At 34.3% G+C, this 19388-nt stretch overlaps 2 protein-coding genes across 2 annotated transcripts; one reads left to right on the forward strand and one right to left on the reverse strand.

Moving 5' to 3' along the window:
• Positions 1-8635: 8635 nt before the first annotated feature.
• LOC107720903 (60S ribosomal protein L35-like) lies at positions 8636-11748 on the reverse strand. The gene is made up of 4 exons (XM_016528730.1): positions 11651-11748; positions 10910-11046; positions 10115-10196; positions 8636-8815 (listed from the first exon to the last, which is right to left on the reverse strand). Exons 1-4 carry the CDS (start codon positions 11651-11653, stop codon positions 8666-8668), a joined length of 372 nt encoding a protein of 123 aa, XP_016384216.1. The 5' UTR covers positions 11654-11748; the 3' UTR covers positions 8636-8665.
• A 305-nt stretch (positions 11749-12053) lies between these two features.
• On the forward strand, positions 12054-12991 carry LOC107720904 (cytochrome b-c1 complex subunit 9-like). The gene is made up of 2 exons (XM_016528732.1): positions 12054-12265; positions 12676-12991. Exons 1-2 carry the CDS (start codon positions 12125-12127, stop codon positions 12724-12726), a joined length of 192 nt encoding a protein of 63 aa, XP_016384218.1. The 5' UTR covers positions 12054-12124; the 3' UTR covers positions 12727-12991.
• Positions 12992-19388: the final 6397 nt, after the last annotated feature.

The following is a 19388-nucleotide window of genomic DNA, read 5'->3' on the forward strand; positions in this document are numbered from 1 at the left end:
TTAACCATTGTATGAAGGAAATGCCTGTAGGTGAGAGATAACACAAACAGAGGTCACATTTCTGATCTTGAAATCTCTAACCATCTGAAAGTGTTTTCAATTCCCATCAGTGCACTTCTTATAATTAGCCGATATGGTTACTGCGGTGCATGTCCATGACGCAGTAGGAGCAGATCAAATCCAGATCAAATCCAGATCAAAAGTGACAAACACATGAGAGAAAGATGCTTTCCTGTTTCCCACAAAGGACATACATAGATGTGATTTAAGTAATCCACCAACACATTCTTGCACACCCACACATCCGTGCACACACTTGCTTTATTTATAGCCCTCACCCATGCAGGTCAAAGAGCTCAACTTCCTCTAAACCAGATTTTATATAGGACATCAAGTGCCAATCAAACACAATGCCAAAACTGTTTATTGTGCAAAAGTAAAACAAAAATGACCTAAAAAAACATATTTCATACACATAATATTGGACCAATAATGCACCAAAACAGCTTGATTTGACATTATCAACAACAGAGATGCATTTTCTGCTCTCTTTCAAAGGAATAGTTCACCCAAAAATGAAAGTTTGCTTATAATTTACTCACCCTCAGAACATCCAAGATATAGATGAGTTTGTTTCTCCATCAGATTTGGAAAAATGTAGCATTACATCACTTGCTCACCAATTAATCCTCTGCAATGAATGGGTGCCGTCAGAAGCCTGAGGGTGAGTACATTTTTATTTTTGAGAGAACTATTCCTTTACAAATTGATAAGATGACACATTTCATCTTAACTATGCGTGATTTTAGTTGCATTTTATTAATTAATTTATTAATTGCTTTTTGTCCCCAAACTGTTTCCAACTGGTTTTTTTTTTTTTCTCTAAAAAGCATCAACTAGAAGACTTCATATTTTGTTTTTGAAACTGCTGGGTTTCGATCAACGTGATTGTTATTTGGTAAAGGTGTAAACATATACGTGAGGATGAGTTTGAATGACTCACACACGACTTCTGCTGCGAGCGAGCAGTGTGAAACTTGTGCAAACAACTACTAAACCTCCTCATGCAAACATATACTAAACATCCTGCTGTTCAGAGTAAATATTCAGAAAGAAAGCCTACTGATCTGGTGCGTCAGCTACTCTGTCGAACTGTGAGACTGGAACATAGATGTGTTCCTTACAAACAGAGCGCAGAAACAGTCAGGTATAGAAAACTACTGCCTAAGGGTAATTTCTCATAAATACTCACATTTTTACAGGAAAAGGACATCGAGTTTTTAAGTGGCACTAACACGTCAGGACTTCTGAAGGGTCACGGAGTGTGTTTACACATGCATGAACTGCTATTCAAACATATCTGGCACACACAGCATGAACACACATGGGATGGCGCATTTAACAGGACGGTGCCTAAATCCCTTACAGTATGTGGAAATTTTTTGGGAAGTTTGCGGTTCTCAAACATAGACTTACTGAGAGGATTCATAGAGATTTCTCTCTTTAAATTTAGCCTAGAAACAATTGACATCTGGTCTTAAAATCATATTGCTAATGTAATTTCCTGAATATATGTAATATGATTAGCCTATAAGATATTATAAATATGAAACATTATTTATAAATTATTTAAAATTTTCATTTTTTTATGTCATCCAACTAATACACTAATGTACAACTAATACAGCCTACTTTATAATGTTGGTAGGCTATATATTATATTATATATTTAAGGCTGTGTAATTATGAAAGTAAATGGAATAATTATGAGTGGCTCCTGAAATGAAAAATGGAACAAAATGTGATAGCTATAATAGAAAATTGTATAAAATTCCGTCATGATGTACTCAGCCTCATGTAATTTCAGATCGGTATTACTTTATTTCTTCTGTGGAAAGAAAAAAGATTTGAGAAATGTCTCTTTTTTTCTTCATATAATGGAAGTCAGGGGTAACCAAAAAGGTTTCTTTTTATGTTCTGCAAAAAAAAGAACGACATAGGTTTGAAACGACTTGAAGTTGAAAGTGAGTAAATGACAACATTTTCATTTTTGGGTGAACTATCCCTTTAAGGTGCCATTTTTTTATGTGAGAAAACGGTACAATAGTGCTTTATACATAGCATTAACGTGTTTCTTTCTGATCAGTATATAGGAATATACCAGTGATTTTTTTACATCACTTAAATTCCGTGCTTAAAAAGTGCAACTGGCAGTTGAACACTCAAAGTGAGCTCGTTAAAGTGTTTTTTGTGAGTTAATGACTGTCTAAACCAAGAGAAAAATCCCAATAAACCGCAGGCGCAGCCCTCAGACACTCAAGAGAGCGTAACTCTGGATACACAAACAGACAAAACCCAAACAAAACTGAGCTGCAACCCTAACAACTGCAGCTATATGCTTTCAATCACCATGTGTGATGAATTATTATCCCGACATTTCTGAAATGGCGATTTCTCGTGAATAAGGAGACATGTGGCGCCATCCCTTAGAAGACATCACCGTGTTCAACATTAGATATTTTTCCAGACACAAAGGAGAGGTAGGTAAGCGCTCATATTTTGCCTGTCCTTAATTTGCTTTTTCTATATATTTAAACAATGTTTATATTTTATGTATATATAGCCTAATTATAAAATATTAATAAAATGATAAATACATGAATTAATTAGGCGAAGATAAAGCATGTTGTTTCAGAAGCGTTATGCTCTCATCTGTTTCTCAGGTGAACTGCTGCGCTTTCTCACGTGACTGTCAGATTCTGCTCACGTGCTGTGATGACGGCAGACTGTACCTGTGGAACGCCAGCAGTGCACAACATCTGTCAACATACGCTGTTTGCCTTCAGTGGATACTCTCCAAATTGGCGCTAGGGTGACACGGAGGAGACCTAATAAAGTCGTTATTTTTTTTCTTTTGCGAACAAAAAGTATTCTCGTAGCTTTGTAATATTACGGTTGAACCCCTGATGTCACATGGATTATTTTACCGAACTCCTTGCTTTCTGGACGTTGATCGCGGTAGTACCCTTGCTGTCTATGGGAGGGTCAGACAGCCGTCAGAATGCATCAAAAATATCTTAATTTGTGTTCCGAAGATGAACGGAGGTCTTACGGGTTTGGAACGACACGAGGGTGAGTAATTAATGACAGAATTTTCATTTTTGGGTGAACTATCCCTTTAAACAACTGCGTATAATGCTGTATATTTATAAGTGCTATGTGTGTATACTGTGTATATTTATTATGTATATATAAATACAAACATATGCACGTAGGCCTATATATTGATGAAAAATATGTTATGTTTATATGTTAAATATATTTATATATAATATAAAATATAAGAATATAAATATATGCATGTAAATATTTTCAAAATATTTACTGTAGGTGTGTGTATTTATATATACATAATAAATATACACAGTACACATGGTTCAACCGTAATATTACGAAGCTACGAGAATACTTTTTGTTCGCAAAAGGAAAAAAAAAAACACTTTATTCAAGAATTCGTCTCCTCCACATCACCCTAGCGCCATTTTGGAGAGTATCCACTGAATGCAAATAGCATATGTTGTTCTGTGTCAGCTGCGCCACGCTGATACGTTGTTTTCGTTCAAATCAAAGCACAAACAACGTAGAAAACGTATCCGCGTGGCGCAGCTGACACAGATCAACATACGCTGTTTGCCTTCAGTGGATACTCTCCAAATTGGCGCTAGGGTGACACGGAGGAGACCTAATAAAGTCGTTATTTTTTTTCTTTTGCGAACAAAAAGTATTCTCGTAGCTTTGTAATATTACGGTTGAACCCCTGATGTCACATGGATTATTTTACCGAACTCCTTGCTACGTTTCTGGACGTTGATCGCGGTAGTACCCTTGCTGTCTATGGGAGGGTCAGACAGCTGTCAGAATGCATCAAAAATATCTTAATTTGTGTTCCGAAGATGAACGGAGGTCTTACGGGTTTGGAACGACACGAGGGTGAGTAATTAATGACAGAATTTTCATTTTTGGGTGAACTATCCCTTTAAACAACTGCGTATAATGCTGTATATTTATAAGTGCTATGTGTGTATACTGTGTATATTTATTATGTATATATAAATACAAACATATGCACGTAGGCCTATATATTGATGAAAAATATGTTATGTTTATATGTTAAATATATTTATATATAATATAAAATATAAGAATATAAATATATGCATGTAAATATTTTCAAAATATTTACTGTAGGTGTGTGTATTTATATATACATAATAAATATACACAGTACACATACATATGTAAACAAAAACTTTTATTTTGGATGCGATTAATCGCGATTAATCGTTTGACAGCACTAATATTTTTTTTGCGATTTTGGAGCTCTGTACAGTAAAGTGAGTGGAATTCGCTGTTGTAAATATATGACTGTCGTAATAATTACAGCTGTGCACGTGTATTTGTTGCTGCCGTAAAGAAACCTTTTTTCGCGGAATTTCGTACCTGCTCACCAAACTCACACACATACTCCCAGAACAGACGTTTTCAGTTTATTAGAAGTCGGTGTACCATCAGATTGATTTTGAAACTGATATTTCAAGGTAAAAACTTGCTTGTATTGCTTAAGCTAGCTGACTCATATCAATAGGCATTACTCACAGTGGAAAAAAGACGCTTAAACAAGCAAACAAGAAAAGTTGGAAAGAAAAAAGCATAAAGATTGTCAAATACACAATGCAGGGATCTTCTGTTGTGTAACTGCTAAATAATATCAGAAATAAAGTAAAAAATATGGGGCTAGACACTGAAAAAAATTGAAATATTGCCTGTTAAATGGCAGATTTAACAACTTATCCTATATAGAGTGGGCATGTTGTCACAAAATGGTCAATATGTGTTTGAATAACCGGCGAAATGTGGAAAACATAATAAATAAATACATAAATAAATAAATAAGCCTATCATGAAAAAAGAGTTACTGGAGTATATATATATATATATATATATATATATATATAATATAAATTGTATAAAATTGTATGTGTGTGTATATATATATATATATATATATACAATTTTATATATAAATATCAAATATAATAATGCTAATAATTATATAAGAATTTTATAATTAGTAGGATTTATATAAATACAATAAATTATATATATATATATATATATATATATATATATATACAATTTTATATATAAATATCAAAATAAGTAGTGTTATTCATAATGGAGGAGTGTTTTGCTTTATTAATATGTACTGTGTATATAATATACTCCAGCAGTAATGAGTCCATCCAGCGGTGCATTGTGAGTATGGAATGTAGAAGTGTATTTAATGTATGTAGGTGTGCATAAAAAGTGTAATTATTTGTTTAGAAATAAACACGCAGGTCCAGTGAAATCATGTGTTTTCTCCTGGGATGGTCAGCTGTTTGCGAGCGCATCTCACGACCGTAGCGTCAGAATCTGGAGCCGCTCCAGCACTGAATGCACACACATACTGACAACTCCAATACTGATGCATCACATGATTCATAACTTAAAGGGGTCATATGATGCTTTTTTAAAGATCATTATTTTGTGTATTTGGTGTAACAGCAGCAGCAACAATTATCATCATAGTTTTGTAATTATTTCTTGAATTATCCTTACAAAAATTGCTGTGATAACCATAGTTTGAGTCAAACTTAACTCCAGTTAACGTTGCTTGTCAGCTCACAGTGGGAGTGTGGAGAGTTCAGGTGACATCAAACATGTCCACTTACAATACGACAGTAGATCAGGAACTAATGTATGAAACAAACACTTCCCTTTTTAAAAAGACGTACAGAGTCTAACAAAAATAGAGGGACACATATATTTAACCAAATGAAACAAACACTTCCCTTTTTAAAAACACACAGAAATAGACACATGTATTGAAACAAATGACACTTCACTTTCAAAATCATATTTCAGGAGGAAAGAGATCTAGGTTTTCACAATTTGAGTGGTGCTCTACTCTGCAAGCCCTTCCAAAAATAAAATATATTTGATATATTATATATTTTCATGTATAAACAGCCATTTTTATTGTGTGAGAAAAATATTAAGTGTGATATTATAGAGAAAATTTGTTTGTAAAATGTAATAATGTTAAAAAAAATGTTTTAATATTTAGAATTGGGTATGTTAATATATTATACTTTTTCTAATAAATATTATTTTCATATTTATGTTAATATTACGTATGTATGTATGTTAATATATAACTAATATATATATATATATATATATATATATATATATATATTAGTTATTATTATACACTGTTAATTATAAAATAATAATAGTTAAATACTTAAATATCATTTAATTATTTATATTTATAGTATATAAATACAATGGAAGGCTGGAAAATGTTTATTTTAAAATGAATTTGAATAATATTATTTGTTATTAAAATATAAATATATAATAAAAATATAAACACAATCCATACATCTTCAAAAATAAAAACAGATTTGTTATTAAAATGAAATTAGAACTGTCAATAGAATATAATAACTGATTAATCTTATGATTTATGACTAGAAGCAAAATAATGTCTAAATATTATTTTAAGCATATTTAATTAACATCCAACACATTTTGACAGCTCTGAAAACACTTTGAAAAAAAATCCCTTAGCATCCTCTTGCAACCCCATGGAGATTTAAAAATCCCTAGTAATCATTCATATCCATAACACTAAAATAGTTTTGAGGCAAGCTTTTTGATGAAATTTAATACTTACAGTTAAGAGTTTTTTCATGTCACTAACCTTAAACATGAACTGAAGACGCGAGTCTTGGACCCTGTTTATGTAGTAACAGGTGTTTAGCTCACCCGTTGAAGACTGTCACCATGCTCTCTGTCCAGTAATGTTTGTGTGGTGTTTGATGTCTCCGAGCGGTGAGATGCTGGAGGATCTGCGGGGTCACACTGCAGCTGTCCAGAGCAGACTCCCAGTGTGTGGTGTGAATCACGGTCTCACTGTGCCGTTTGTTTTGCTCCGGTCAGCATGAGCTGCATCACCTCCTCTTTCTGTGGGTTCAGGCCACGGGCTCCTGGGATCGGACCGTGAGAGTCTGCAAACTTCACGAGGAAAAAGAGCCTGTGACATTACAGGGGCACCAGGGGGACGTGGCCTGCGTCTGTTTCTCTTTTAGTGGGACGCTGGTGAAAATGAGCTTTGATGTTTGATTCAGGATAAAAAAGAAAGTCTTTTCTGCTCACAGAGGCTGCATTTATTTGATCAAAAACACAGTAAAACCAGTAATATTGTGAAATATTATTACAATTTAAAAAACCAATTTTCTATTGTAATATATTTTAAAATGTAATTTATTCCTGTGATGCAAAGCTGAATTTTCAGCATCATTACTCCAGTCTTCAGTGTCACATGATCCTTGATGCTGCTTCATATTTTTGTAGAAAGTTCAAAAGAACAGCATTTATTTGAAATAGAATTTTTTTGTAACATTATACATGTATTAAAGTAATCATTTCAAACATTTTGAATGGTAATGTATCGGTTTCCACAAAAAGTGATTTCTGACTGTTTTCAACATTAATAATAATAGTTTCTTGAGCAGCAAATCAGCATATTAGAATGATTTCTGAAGATCATGTGACACTGAAGACTGGAGTAATGATGCTGAAAATTCAGCTTTGATCACAGGAATAAATTACATTTTAAAATATATTCAAATAGAAAACTGTTATTTTTAAACGTAATAATATTTTACAATTTTACTATTTTTACTGTATTTTTGATCAAATAAATGCAGCCTTGGTGAGCGGAAGAAATCATTAGACATTCAAAAAAAAAATCATTAAAAATTGCCATTATTCCAAACTTTTGACCGCTGGTATATTTATGTATGTGTGTTCAGGCACAGTGCGTGTTTGGTTGCCGATGCGGCGCGTGTGTCTGTTTGTGTTGGGAGGTTGTGAGCGTGTTTGGCTTTCTCCAGAGACGGACTGGTTTTAGCATCCACCGCTGAAGGCGACATGGTAAAACAAACACACACTCATTCACACAGTCTGTGTGGCAATGCTTGATACTCGTATGTTTGTTTATCAGGTGAGGGTCTGGGATATGACCACTGGCGGTTGAGAACCTTTGACTGGTCACATGTTTAGCACTATGACATCACAAGCTTCATGATGTGTGTGTGTGTGTTTCAGCGTCACTAGGACTCGGCGTACGGCTGTGTGTTCACTCCTGATGGGAAGCTTCTCACCAGCGGTTCTGAGCAGCTGGATGTAGAAGAGGATCAAGCAAACCTCACAGAGGACAGAAGTGAGAGATGCAGGAGTTTAAACGCAGAACAGGACTGGAGTGACCCACGGTGAATGAAAGCAGCTGTGGAGCTGATTCTAAACCCGCTGACACACACAGCCTCAGTGAATGTTATGCAGCCTTCTGCATGTCTGAATGATCACATTTATGAGACGAGCATCCATGAAAACCACCACAACGTCAGAACATTTAGTTTGGGTTCATAAGGTTTCGTTTTGTAATTGTTGGACGTTTGTATGCATTTTTGTACTGTTTAGCAGATATTCACCTTGTTTTTTAGTGCAAAAGTGAGCCATCATCTTCTTCAGTGAAAAACAACAGTACAGCCTCTCAAGCCTTGACGGCGAACTTGCGGATGGAGTAGAGGCGGGACTTCCTCTGCAGCTTCTTGGTCATCAGGTTCTGCTCGTGTTTTGTCAGCTGACGACGGATGGCGCGCGTCTTCTTGGGTCTCAGGTCCAAAGGCTTGTACTTCTTACCCTGAAAATGAAAAGAACAGGGCTGTTAGAATCAACAAGCGGACAATACAGGAAGCTGACGGAGAACAGGAAGTGTGGAGATCGATCAGACTTGAACATTCAGCCGTAAAACCTTCCATAATAAAAGTACATGGACCCTTTTCACAAACTATGATAACGGTTTCCACAGTTAACAAATCTAAATCTATAAAAAAAATATATATACTTTTATAGTGCATTTTCCATTTACATTTTTATATATTTATAGTTTTTGTACATTTAGAACACTATACTTTGCATTATATTAACCTTGGCACTTCATTTCAGAAAACAAGTTAATGCTGCTGTGTTTCTAATACAGCGCAGTAAGTGACATCAAATTTAACAAATTCAAATAGAAATGCTCATAGAAAACCCACTGTAGATTTTTTCTTTTTCTATTATAAAAAATGGGAATACAAAAATTGAGTTGTAATTTCCATTCAGATGACTTTTGCTTCTGAGAAACCCAGAAATATGAAAAGGGTCGATTCAGAGATGGGATCAATAAACCAAACATCAGTTAAATATAATAAAACTGATGACAGGTAATATAATGCAAAGTATAATGTTATAAAAATACATGAAATTTTATATATACAGGTGTGTGTATATATATATGTGTGTGTGTGTGTGTATATATATAACACACATATATAAAAATAAAAAAAAATTATTAAATAAAAGACTAGGCGTTCATTTTTAATAAATTACTAAAATACTACATTATAAGTATTAACATACATTTCCAAGACAATGTAACTGGGTTGTCCAGTAAACTGTATTTTCAATTTGGACTACAGCTTTAGTTCAATAAATGATAGGAGATAAAGGTTTTGTCGGCTGCTCACAGCAGATGAGCATCATTTAAAGACTCTGCCGTGAACGGTCATAATTCTTTAGCAAGAGAATATTCACACTAGTTCCACTTTAGCAGGAGGAGTGCTGGGTGATCGTCTTGCTGGAGTCTAAACGGACGCTCTGTGTAGTTTGTGTCTTATAACAAATCATGTCATCTGAATACAGTAAAGAGCGTAACGTGACACTAATGGCCATTACAGCTTCCCACTTCAACAAAAACACTGCGGTTTAAGCATCAACTCGATCAAACTCGACTAAATATATCAGTCTAAAAGACAATTTTGGTGTGAAGATGATTTAAACAGGCTCTCCCCTTCTCTTTAAACTAGACTATCTAAAAATGACTTCAAGGCGTTACAAGCAGACAAAAGAGCATCTTATGTGCGTATGCATGAATGCATTTCAGTGGCGCTAAACTGACCTTGTAAAACTTCCTCAGGTTCTCCTTCTGTGTCTGGTTGATGACTGTGAGGACTCTGGCGATGGACTTGCGGACAACGCGGCTGAAAAGAGAGGAAATAAACATTAGAATGATGCTTTCCATTTAATTCAAGGTTTTCAATTAACTCCAGAGTGAAATTTTTGACTGGAACGCAAAAGAAATAAGGCTGCAAACCATTTCAAAACATGTTTTGAATATGGAATCGATACACACAGGGTTTCTATAAGGTAAACTTAAAACTTTGCTCTCAACCACTAACTTTTACTTTGGCATCTGATCACACTGTAATATGTTCATCCTCAGTATTTATGTAAAGGGGAGGGGGTTAATTCAGAGGGAAAAAGTTCATACCCCATTAATAGATGTTTGTTCTTTTTTTAAGCATAAACTAAATTTAGCTTAATTTTGTGATGTTTCTTGATAGCTCTGAAAGATGTACAGATATTAGTACCAAAAAACAAGACAAAAACACTGATGAAATGCATGCAACATTCTGTGCCACAGCTATGAATTTAGAACTTTCTATTCCAATTAATTAGTCGAAGGGCTAATTAAGACTTTAAGACCTGGAGAAATTGTGTGTGAATACTGAATGTCCTTGTTCTTGGATCAGAATACACTAAAGAACCTTTAGTGTCCTCCCATCACACTAAAGCTGGCATTGAAATGCAGAAGGGGCCCCAGATCATTGTTCTTCCTTTACAGCACATTCAGGCCTCCAATAATGATCTGTGGTGAACAGACGAACACAACCGGCTCCATCCCATCACTCACATCTTGGAGAGTTTGGATGCAGCTCCACCGGTAACCTTGGCAACGCGGAGCTGGGAAAGCTCCACCTTCAGATCATCCAGCTGCTTCAGCAGCTCCTCCTTTTTCTTTCCACGCAGGTCTCTGGCCTTGATCTTTGCCTACAAACACACGGGAACGTTATTCATTAGCATCTAATCACATCAAACCATTTTTTGCATTGATAAAAAATGTAGCCATTACAGACTCCTGGAACTGTGGATAAATATCAAAAGCATACAGGTGCAGTTATTGAGGTTTAGTTTTCTTCATGAACAATTTCCTACAAATAATGTCAGGGGTTTCTGATGTTAATGCTTATGAAACGCATGTCAGCTCGCACTGAACCCGTTCCGTCTAAACAGATTATACCAAACCGTCATTTGTGTTCGCATGGCTACCGACTGCTGAAAGCCACAATATGCAAAATAGTTCCATAATATTAACTTCACGTATTTATATTTGCCGTTTAAATCCGTTCCAAATCGTACGCTACGCTAACAGGCTAGACGGCACGGAGCACTGCTGGACTTGTCAGCTTCAAGCAGCCACCAACACATCGTTTCATCGCTCAAAATTCACTTTGTTTCAAAGTCATCTTTTTAGATACTAGGCTCAAACTCTAGCGCACTGCTCGATGTGTATTTAAAACTCTTTCTCATGGTCGTTAAACATGTGTAATACACAGGATTGATTCAGATTGCTCGGTTTCGGTAAAATCCTCACCATTTTTCTCGATGGCTGCCACAAGAAAGGAAGTTGCGCCGGTCACGTGAGAAAATCTACCGGGTTACGGAGGAAACTAAACGGACGCGGAAGGGGGTCAGGAATATTCCATTCCCTTCTTAAAGAGGGTGCCTAATGACATAATTTATTAAATTACGACATTATTACCCTCAAATGTAAAATATTTAGAAGTGAATTATATGGTAAATACAGGAAATATACAAATTTCCAATGTCACATGTCTGTTACAAACCATTCCGTATATTACAAGATAATTGTACATGTTTTAATATGTTTACGTTTGCGTAAAAAATAAATATAAACATAAAAATAAACACATTTAAAATGTATTCGCTTTACTTTAAAATGTATTTCTCTTAAATAAAGGTTTTAATGAAATAGCCTCATTGGTCGAGGGATTTGATAGACAGCTAATCGCTCCGCCCACTCTTCCGGAACACTCCATTGACCATCATGGCGCTCGCAAGAAGTGTCTACAATCTGCTCTTCAGAAGAACGTCAACTTTCGCCATCACCATCATGGTGGGAGCTGTTGTCTTCGAGAGGGTGTTTGATCAGGCTGGAGAAGCGGTATTTGACAACATAAATCGGGGGGTAAGTCATTTTTCGCTTGAATTCGGTTGATTTCTTCTTGACCCGCCGGTAGACTGACCTTGACTAGCCTGCTGGCTAAGGCTAACTACAACTAAATATGCAAATATAGGACAAACTTGAGCCTAAAAACCCATATGTAAGTGTTAAATTAGTATAAATTCATCCATGTTGTCTTAATAATATTCTAATTTTATATCAACAGTTTAATGGGATTTGAACACAACACTGCAATGCTGTGAAATCAGTATAGAGTTCAACTAATTCATATTTTCGGTTCAATCTGAGTATAAATGATAATATAATAATGAGTATAAATGATAATATAATAATGAGTATAAATGATAATATGTCTGTAATGTGCTTTGCTCACCCTGTGTGCTGTGATCTAATTGTTTATCTTCTTTTTGTAGAAACTCTGGAAACACATCAAACACGGTTATGAGCAGAAGGATGAAGAATAATGATGCAGCTTGTGAAGCGTTCACTCTACCATCATCCCGTTTCCTGATGTGACCCTGTCGGATGGTCCACTGGCTTTTGCAGCGTCCTCTGGCCGCCGTGTTTCATCTTCCAGCCAGATTGTCCTGGGGACATAGACAGAGACTGATTACCGAACCCTGATCAAATGTCACGTGACCACCTGTTATTGTGCGATATGTCACATACTTCATGATCTGTAAATGTGTTGCTAACTTAATTCTGTATGAATAAACCCAATGACTCAGAATCGTTGAAATCTGGTGGTGCTTTTGTGTGCAGTGCAAGAGGGAATGTTGGATTTCATGTTATAGTTCAATTTCATTGTGATGTCTTAGTTTTTAGTAGTTTAGTAAAAAAAAAAATTTTCATGGAAATCCAAAGTCTATTTCTATAGTGAATATATAAGTTTTTTTTTTTTGTTATTTCCTGAACTCTACAAAATATGAGTGCTAAATCTGTTCGTTCAAGAGACCATTCCACTCAATCCACAAATCCGCTCATCCCTTTAAAAAAAAAAAAATTATGTAATTTTGATAAAGCTGCTTGTTTTCAAACAGAAACTAAGAATACTGATATATTTCATTACCAACTATTTATTTTGTGATTTCGACAATTACGAGAAGTGTATGTTCTTCAGTTAACAGTCATCGAGGGGGCTTTTTGTATTTTATTATTTTTTATATTAATGTATTGGATACAATAAATATCGTTAAAAGTTATATTTTACTATTATTTTATTATATAGAAAACAGAAATGATTTTCAGTTTACATTTTGATTTTAGGTGGTTCTCAACTTTTTTTGATTCAAAGGTCCCCCAGTTATTAGCCATTTCTAGTATTTTTGATGTAAGCATGATGGAAGTGATCAATTTCAAACTTTTTTATTAACATAAACTGGATATATTTATATACTTAACCACAATCCATTCTGCAATATTGCAGAAGTTACAAGAACTATGTTATTTAGATAAAAACACTCATTATTGAGGGGGAAAGTATTTGTATTGCATTTTATTATTGCATTACTATTTTTATTTTATTATTGTATTAGGAATTAGAAATGCATTTTAGTGTACATTTTGATTTTATGTGTATTTTAGCATTTACATTTTTAATATAGTTATGCCATTTTAATACATTAATAATATAAAACATTATTATTAATGTATTAAAATGTTTATTGTAATATTTAAATACTTTTTAGTAATTTTGAGACCCCTTGGATCAATTTCAAACTTTTTTATTAATATAAACTGGATATATTTATATACTTAACCACAATCCATTCTGCAATATTGCAGAAGTTACAAGAACTGTATGTTATTTAGATAAAAGCACTCATTATTGAGGGGGAAAGTATTTGTATTGCATTTTATTATTGCATTACTATTTTTATTTTATTATTGTATTAGGAATTAGAAATGCATTTTAGTGTACATTTTGATTTTATGTGTATTTTAGCATTTACATTTTTAATATAGTTATGCCATTTTAATACATTAATAATATAAAACATTATTATTAATGTATTAAAATGTTTATTGTAATATTTAAATACTTTTTAGTAATTTTGAGACCCCTTGGTTGAGAATCACTGCACAAACTAGTGAAAAAGTCAAGTTCATTAGCTTGCTTGCTGTCAGGCAATTGAGATACATAGGCCACACTAATGTTCTTCTCCAGCAGAGGGAAGTATTGATGTGCTCATCTGAGGTCAAGTCTGTTAAAGATACCATTTTAAAAGGCTTTTGTTCAAAACAATCTTTAGAAATATCAAAAATAATAAATTAATTTGCTGTGAAGAAAGGGGTGAAAGTAGTTGCGAATAGTGGCAAATGTGGTTTCTAAGTCTCATCGATCCATCAATTTAAAGACTGAAAAGCAAAAGTTTATTTGAGATAGACTGACCACTTCTTGCATCTATTTGCTCAAACACTGTACGTTCTGTAGACATAGAAGTTGCTGCACTAGGCACAGTGAGGTTAGAAAGCTCATTCAATATCCTCAAAGTGAGTTATGATCTCATATCTTTGAATGTGATTGAATAAGTGAGCAGTACTGAGCAACTCTTCAGTGCACAGACAAGTAAAACCACATTCACTGCTGTTGGGTCACACCCATATAATCCACTGAGATCAGGAGAGGGTTTGTATGACGGTCCTATTCTCTCAAAGTGCATTCACTGAATACACTAATGCTGAGTCAGTTTGACAAAAACAAAAAAGTGAAGCTTCTGGTAATACACATAGTAAGATAATACATGAACTATCACTGAAATACTAAACGTCTTCACATGAATGCAGATAGTGTGAAAAGGTATCAAACAGCGTTAACATCAGAGTTATTATAGTCAACTAAAACTAAAACCATAAAGGCATTTTCCTTACTTGAAATAAAATAAACTGAATTAGAATGGAATATTTTTTTAAATTGAAACTTTATTTCAGCTAGTTGCTAAGGCAAAATTGATTCTAAAATAACTAGAAATAAACAAAAAATAATAAACAAAAAATAATAAATACTATAGAGACATGTAAAAAAAAAAAAAAAAAAAACTAATAAAAGACAAAAACAGAATTACTAAAACTTGAACGAAAATTCAAGAAAATTAAAAAAGAAAATATTAAAATAAAATCTCATTTAAAAATATTAACAAAAACTTTAACAGTATTTCAGTGAGGTTCAGGAACGTCATATAGCAAAGGTTTGTGTGACTTCCAATGGACAAACACAATAATCAATCTAATGAGTCATTAAGAAAGTCATTGGCAGCGTAACATCATATTGATTAGGACTTCATATCTTCCGTACTTGAGTCAATGACCTCAAACTAGAGTATTTGGTAACAGAAGCACATTTTTCTTTGGAAAAATCAGCATAACTGGCAGAGAGCAGTGATTTTATGGTTGCTATAAACATTTTTTTTATTGATTATCGACCTTACTGACACAAGGCCATTTTATTGTATTGCATTGTTTACCAAAACAGGCAACTGAATCTTAGCTTATAAAAGGCAGAAACTCTAAAATGACCTGGATAATATCGTTGACACCAAATTAGTCTTTGTGCGGGAGAATGGCCAGGATGGCTGAAAACAAAACGCTGGACTGTTCTGAAGTGACAAGCGATGGGTGGAGATCTAAATCCATCGAAAAAGCAATAGAGAGCAGAAAACAGCAGCTGGATCACATGCAAGATAGGAGCACTTTGTAAAAAGAAGGGCAGGTGAATCTACTGTAATGAGGTTTGGAAATATCATTAATCACTATCGGAAGCTTTAACTGGTAGATACAGTTAGATTTTACAAAGGTTGTGCCTCCAAATATAAAATACCAGTCAGTATTGTTTTAGTATTATAATATAATAATAAAAAATTCATTAATATTTTAAATGAGCCCCTATTTTTCTATTTTTATTTTATGTTAGTTTAATTTTTTGTAATTTACTAATTTTTTATTTAAAACAATTTAATATTACTATTTAGGGTTAATTTTGTTTTATTTCAGCTATAGATCCCCTGAGGAACAATTCCACTCATTCTCTACTATAGGAGAGGTAGAATTGTATGAACTTGTTAATCATCTAAACCAACAACATGTATGTTAGACCCTTTTCCATCTAAGCTCCTAAAAGAAGTGCTTCCAGAAGTCATAGATCCTCTTCTGACTATTATTAATTCGTCATTGTCATTAGGATATGTCCCCAAAACCTTCAAACTGGCTGTTATTAAGACTCTCATTAAAAAAAAACACAACTTTACCCCAAAGAACTAGTTAATTACAGACCGATCTCAAATCTCCCTTTTCTGTCCAAAATACTAGAAAAGGTAGTATCCTCACAATTAAATTCCTTCTTAGAGAAAAATGGTATCTGTAAGGATTTCCAGTCAGGATTTAGACCGTATCATAGTACTGAGACTGCTCTCATTAGAGTTACAAATGACCTGCTCTTATCATCATATCGGGGTTGTATCTCTCTATTAGTGCTATTGGATCTTAGCGCTGCGTTTGACACTATTGACCACAACATTCTTTTGCATAGACTAGAAAACTTTGTTGGCATTAATGGAAGTGCATTAGCATGGTTCAAATCGTACTTATCTGACCGCCATCAATTCGTAGCAGTGAATGAAGAGGTATCATATCAAAAGTGAAGTGACATGTGGCCAAGTATGGTGACCCATACTCGGAATTTGTGCTCTGGGTAAAATTGCATTTTTCCATCTCAAAAATTTATCTAAATTACGACCTATGCTCTCAATGTCAAATGCAGAAACGTTAATATGGAGTTTTGGTTACTTGCCGCTATCGCCTCTGGCTTGCCTAGTTGGGGACACTTAATTTACAGCGATATTGTCGACTTGATTGCACAGATACTATTTAAACTGAACTGAGCTGGATGATGACATCACTGAATTCAATGATGAACTGCCTTTAACTGAAAAATGAGTGTTTACTATTGTCATTTTGCATTATTGACACACTATAAATCTTGCTAATTACTTATAAAGCCCTGAATGGTTTAGCACCTCAGTATTTGAACGAGCTCTTGTTACATTATAGTCCTCCACGTCCGCTGCGTTCTCAAAACTCTGGCCATTTGATAATACCTAGAATATCAAAATCAACTGCGGGCGGCAGATCCTTTTCCTATTTAGCGCCCAAACTCTGGAATAACCTACCTAACATTGTTCGGGAGGCAGACACACTCTGTCAGTTTAAATCTAGATTAAAGACCCATCTCTTTAACCTGGCTTACACATAACACACTAATACGCTTCTAATATTCAAATCCGTTAAAGGATTTTTAGGCTGCATTAATTAGGTCAACCGGAACCGGGAACACTTTCCATAACACCCGATGTACTTGCTACATCGTTAGAAGAATGGCATCTACGCTAATATTAGTCTGTTTCTCTCTTATTCCGAGGTCACCGTTGCCACCAGATCCAGTCTGTATCCAGATCAGATGGTCACTGCAGTCACCCGGATCCAGTACATATTCAGACCAGATGGTGGATCAGCACCTAGAGAGGACCTCTACAGCCCTGAAAGACAGCGGAGACCAGGACAACTAGATGAGCCCCAGATACAGATGTTATTCCCCTGTAAAGACCTTGTCTCAGACGACCACCGGGACAAGACCACAGGAACCAGATGATTCCTCGGCACATTGTGCCTTTGCTAGCCTGAAATTGAACTGCTGGTTTTGTCTGGTCAGAGGAGAACTGGCCCCCCGACTGAGCCTGTTTTCTCCCAAGGTTTTTTCTCCATTTTGTCACCGATGGAGTTTTGGTTCCTTGCCGCTGTCGCCTCTGGCTTGCTTAGTTGGGGACACTTCATTTCCGGCGATATCGTTGACTTGATTGCAAAGATACTATTTAAACTGAACTGAGCTGGATGATGACATCACTGAATTCAATGATGAACTGCCTTTAACTGAAAAATGAGTGTTTACTATTGTCACTTTGCATTATTGACACACTATTTTCCTAATTAATGCTGTTCAGTTGCTTTGCCACAATCTGTATTGTTAAAAGCGCTATATAAATAAAGGTGACTTGACTTGACTATTTAGGCTAGTTTTATTTTTTCCAGTTAATAATTTTAATGCTCCAAACTTATTTCTTATATCTAGTTTTTATCTAATATTTTTATTTTATTTTAATTCAGCTTTATTTAAGTGTTTTTAACAGTTTTAGTTAACAATAATAACACATTTGTATACCAAATAAATTTTAATTAATGGACCAAATTTGCTTTATTTACATATATCTATGCATTATTTTACATTAAGCTTCCCTTTGTTTTATATTATTATTGAGAAAATCTATCAGGTGTTTAGTTTTTATTTACTTATTTATTGCAAAGAAGAAACAGCACTACATTTGAAATTTTGAGGGGAACATTTGAAGGGAAAAAAGAAAAAAACAGGCTACAAAGTGGTAAACAAAGAAACCCTCAGAAAAAAAGATTAGTTCATAAAAATGTGTTCATAGCAATGAGATTTTACAGTGTGGGAAATTTCAGAGATCAATTTTAGGCAAAGTGTTCTTGTGGATGAAAAATTTGCAATGCAAAACAAATATCAGGTGTTTTGTTTTTGTTTTTTTATGAACATTATATCAACCAATAAAAAAGCAGTTACAATACAAAACTACAAAATAATAATAAAAAGAAAATTAAATAAAAAATTATAATGTCAAAACAAATAAATTACTAGACAGGGGTCTAAAAATTAAAACACATTACATTCAAAGGAAAAGATTAAACAGCTTACAATTTTCAGCTGTTTTTAAAGCCTTCTTGTTACATGGGTTAGAAATAGTCGCAAAGTAATGCAGTATTTCAGTAAGCAAAACATAAAACAGTGGCTTCTGACATGAGAATTTACATTTATGTATATAAAATTGTGTTAACAAGATAAGGAGATTAAGTAAGTACAATTAGTTTTTCTGTAAATGCACTTTTTTTTTATTAACAAATCCAAACAAAACATTTTCCCAAAGTAAAGAAAACTCTTTATATATCAGGTGTTCAGTACAAGTAACTTTAGTATTTAGTATATGCAGTGACGCAATGAGGTGCGTCACAGATCGTGAGCCAATCACAACTCAGAGTGCTGCCATACATTAGCATATTT

This window comes from Sinocyclocheilus rhinocerous, unplaced genomic scaffold (assembly GCF_001515625.1).
Source record: "Sinocyclocheilus rhinocerous isolate Xijiao unplaced genomic scaffold, SAMN03320098_v1.1 scaffold751, whole genome shotgun sequence".
In the NCBI taxonomy this organism is placed as follows: domain Eukaryota; kingdom Metazoa; phylum Chordata; class Actinopteri; order Cypriniformes; family Cyprinidae; genus Sinocyclocheilus; species Sinocyclocheilus rhinocerous.

Bases quoted from the DNA above. Each gene is read 5' to 3' on its own strand.
- LOC107720903 (XM_016528730.1), bottom strand. The intron at 10,197-10,909 runs GTGAGTGATGGG...CTCTCTTTTCAG, and splicing joins GCATCCAAACTCTCCAAGAT to CCGCGTTGTCCGCAAGTCCA. The intron at 8,816-10,114 runs GTCAGTTTAGCG...TTTCATTTTCAG, and splicing joins ACCTGAGGAAGTTTTACAAG to GGTAAGAAGTACAAGCCTTT.
- LOC107720904 (XM_016528732.1), top strand. From the start codon at position 12,125: ATGGCGCTCGCAAGAAGTGTCTACAATCTGCTCTTCAGAAGAACGTCA. The intron at 12,266-12,675 runs GTAAGTCATTTT...TTCTTTTTGTAG, and splicing joins TTGACAACATAAATCGGGGG to AAACTCTGGAAACACATCAA.